Source organism: Arachis ipaensis, chromosome B07 (genome assembly GCF_000816755.2).
Source record: "Arachis ipaensis cultivar K30076 chromosome B07, Araip1.1, whole genome shotgun sequence".
Taxonomy (NCBI): domain Eukaryota; kingdom Viridiplantae; phylum Streptophyta; class Magnoliopsida; order Fabales; family Fabaceae; genus Arachis; species Arachis ipaensis.
The window spans coordinates 107,903,818-107,906,536 of record NC_029791.2 but is presented as its reverse complement, the minus strand read 5'-3'; the positions used below and the strand labels follow the sequence as shown (position 1 = coordinate 107,906,536).

At 38.1% G+C, this 2,719-nt stretch overlaps 1 protein-coding gene across 1 annotated transcript in view; it reads right to left on the bottom strand.

Moving 5' to 3' along the window:
• Nucleotides 945–2,719, bottom strand: part of LOC107610144 (protein indeterminate-domain 1) — a 3,144-nt gene continuing 1,369 nt past the window's right edge. Inside the window, exon 4 of the mRNA XM_016312229.2 lies at nt 945–1,988. Coding sequence (XP_016167715.1) covers nt 1,336–1,988 — 653 coding nt within the window. The 3' untranslated portion in view covers nt 945–1,335. The remainder of the gene's footprint in view (nt 1,989–2,719) is intronic.

The window sequence follows — 2,719 nt, the reverse complement described above, 5'->3', positions numbered from 1 at the left end:
AACTTAGCCTCAGAGTTACTGTAAACATTAAACATGTACCGTATCCAAGGAACTCGTAAGCTGTACCGAATACTCTGCTTTGGGGGACGTTACTGTAACTCTGTAAGCATTAGTCTTCAATTCTTACCGATACACTGGTATCAGAACTTTTTGTTTTTCTGGTGGCTACTGATATTAGAACTTTAAAATCGATTAAGATTTGAAGGAATGTTGAAAAAAAAAAAATTAACCTGGGTAGATTTTCCACACAATTGGTGCCTTGGTGGTCACCACACGCCAGCTATACGTACATTGAATATTAAAAAGACGGAGAAGGAAGGGAAGCAGGACCCCCCATAAGCTAAGTCGAATTCACGTACACACACATACACGCCCCACAATTGACTACCGCCACCGCCATCCACTCTCTCATAAATCCATTCCCGAAGCAATAATGATGCCAACACTCCGAGTTTGAACTTGGAAGTTGAAACCCGCCCTCCTCTTGAGACTTGTTTCCCATTTTCAAGGTTATCCATTTTCATGTTAAAAAATGATTTTACTTATCTTTTCTTTTGCTTTTTATCTAGTACTATGTTTTTAAATTACACTTTCAAATTGTTTGAACATATTGTATAATGTACACTTATTAAATTACACTTTCAAATTGTTTGAACATATTGTATAATGTATACTCATAAGTGTTTTTTTTCTTTTAAAGTAAAAAGTGCTCAACACATCAAGGTCGAGCAACAGGAAGTCTAGTAGTAAAAGACAACTCATAAGTGTTAAATACAAAAAGGAGCATAAATATCTTTTCTAAATAAAAACATTCACGTAACACATTGTTTGACTAAGGGTTGTATCAGAAGATACAAAATATAAAGAATAAAACAACTGCAATTCTTGGCGAGCAGTAATCTTCTGAGAAATGAAATTTGAAGTTGAACACTTCTCCAAAGAGATGAACTAACTACCAAGGGAATCTTACCTTCGTATGTACAAAATATTTTCCTTCATCTAAGGCGTATAGTTACAGTAGCTCAGTTCTACATTATCCCATGCATGTCATATTTCATCATTTTTCTACAATTTTAATTGTCCGTTGATCTACCAAGAAGGGGGTAAGGAACCAAATTAAAACACTCATTACAGAGAAAGACAAAAGTACAAAACACTTGGGCATACAATAATTATATCCCGAAAAAGAGGTTTGTATACTACATGTGACGTGAGATTAATATAAGTGTGACTTTATGTCTTTACCCGTCATTTTTCTGACTGGGAAAGCTCAAAGGATATACAAGGGTAGAGTTGATTTCTCGTCACCAAAAAAAGCGCGGCGAGCCACATCAACTACTGGTGGCGAACTCCACCTGCATCTCCAGATGAATCGAAGTTCCCTCCAAAAGAGGTTAACAAAGCAGAAAGACCACCCCTGCTAACATTATCACCGCCATTGCCACCGATCCCAAGACCAAGAAGATCCCGGGTCATGGGAGGGGACCCCATCATCACATCTGCAAAACCCGGATCCCCACATGGAAGTCCAAGCCCAAGGTTATGATCTGCCAAACTCGGATTCTCTTGCTTCACATGGCTGCTCATGTTCCATTGCATTATTGGGTTCTCAATGCCGCTCTCGTCTTGAGGATGATATCCCGTAGATGACGTGGCTAAGCCTAAACCTCGAAGAAGCGACGTGTTGGAAGAAGCTGCACCCATTTGAGCTGCCTTCTGGAGCAATGCGGTGGCAGACAGTGCAGCTGTTGTTGATGGCTGTGGACATGCAGTGTAGTGATGGCGAGGGTCGTTAACGTTGTTGGAGAGATAGAGTGGCACGGAGAGGGAGAGTGACGTGGCTGCCGTGACGTTGGGGAATGAGGTGGTTGATGGTGCTGCTGCTCCGGCTGAGGATGCCAACACAGTTGCAAGAACAGTGCTAGTTGTCACAGCTTTCGCAACACACGTTGTTGGCGGTGACAGCCTCGTCGCATTTTCCGGAATTTCTGATGCCAAAGCGAAAAAAATGTTATATGCATCACTTGTATTTTTTTACTTTTAATATTAAAAATCATTATAGAAAACAGATATACACAAAAATAATACAATCATCGTTTCCCTAAATATGAGTACTAAAAACCAAGACAACAAGCCCATTGATAAATGGAAATATCTGGTACTACTTTAACTTCAGTATCTCACTTATGTCTGTTATTAAATTTGGAGACAATGGCCTAACTCCACACTGGAAAATCAAGGTGTTACTATATATCCGTATGTTTGGATGGGTGGAAAAAAGGTGAGATGAAATGGAAAGAAAAGAAACATTAATGAGTTGTAAGTTCTAAGTTTTAAATTATTCTATAAAAATAAATAAAATGAAGAATAAGAGAACGTACTTCATCTCCGTTTTCTTGCTTTTCTTCTCAAAATAAATTAGGAGAAATGTGAATTTTTAACATTTTCTTTTTCATAAAACCACCACATGACAACGACCAGATTACGGGTTTGTCACTACTCGCTACTGCTTAAATTGCCTTAAATTGTCAGCTTCCAAAAGACCCCGTCCGCAAGAGCAAAAACAATTGGAAAAAAATAAAATAAAATAAAATGGAAACACATGGTAGTATGTATATACTATAGTAATGACAAAAAACGGATCCTCTGAGTTTAATTGACGTCTGCGTCATGCCTCTAAAAGTATCTTAAATTAAATAATTAAATAGCTAAAACTATA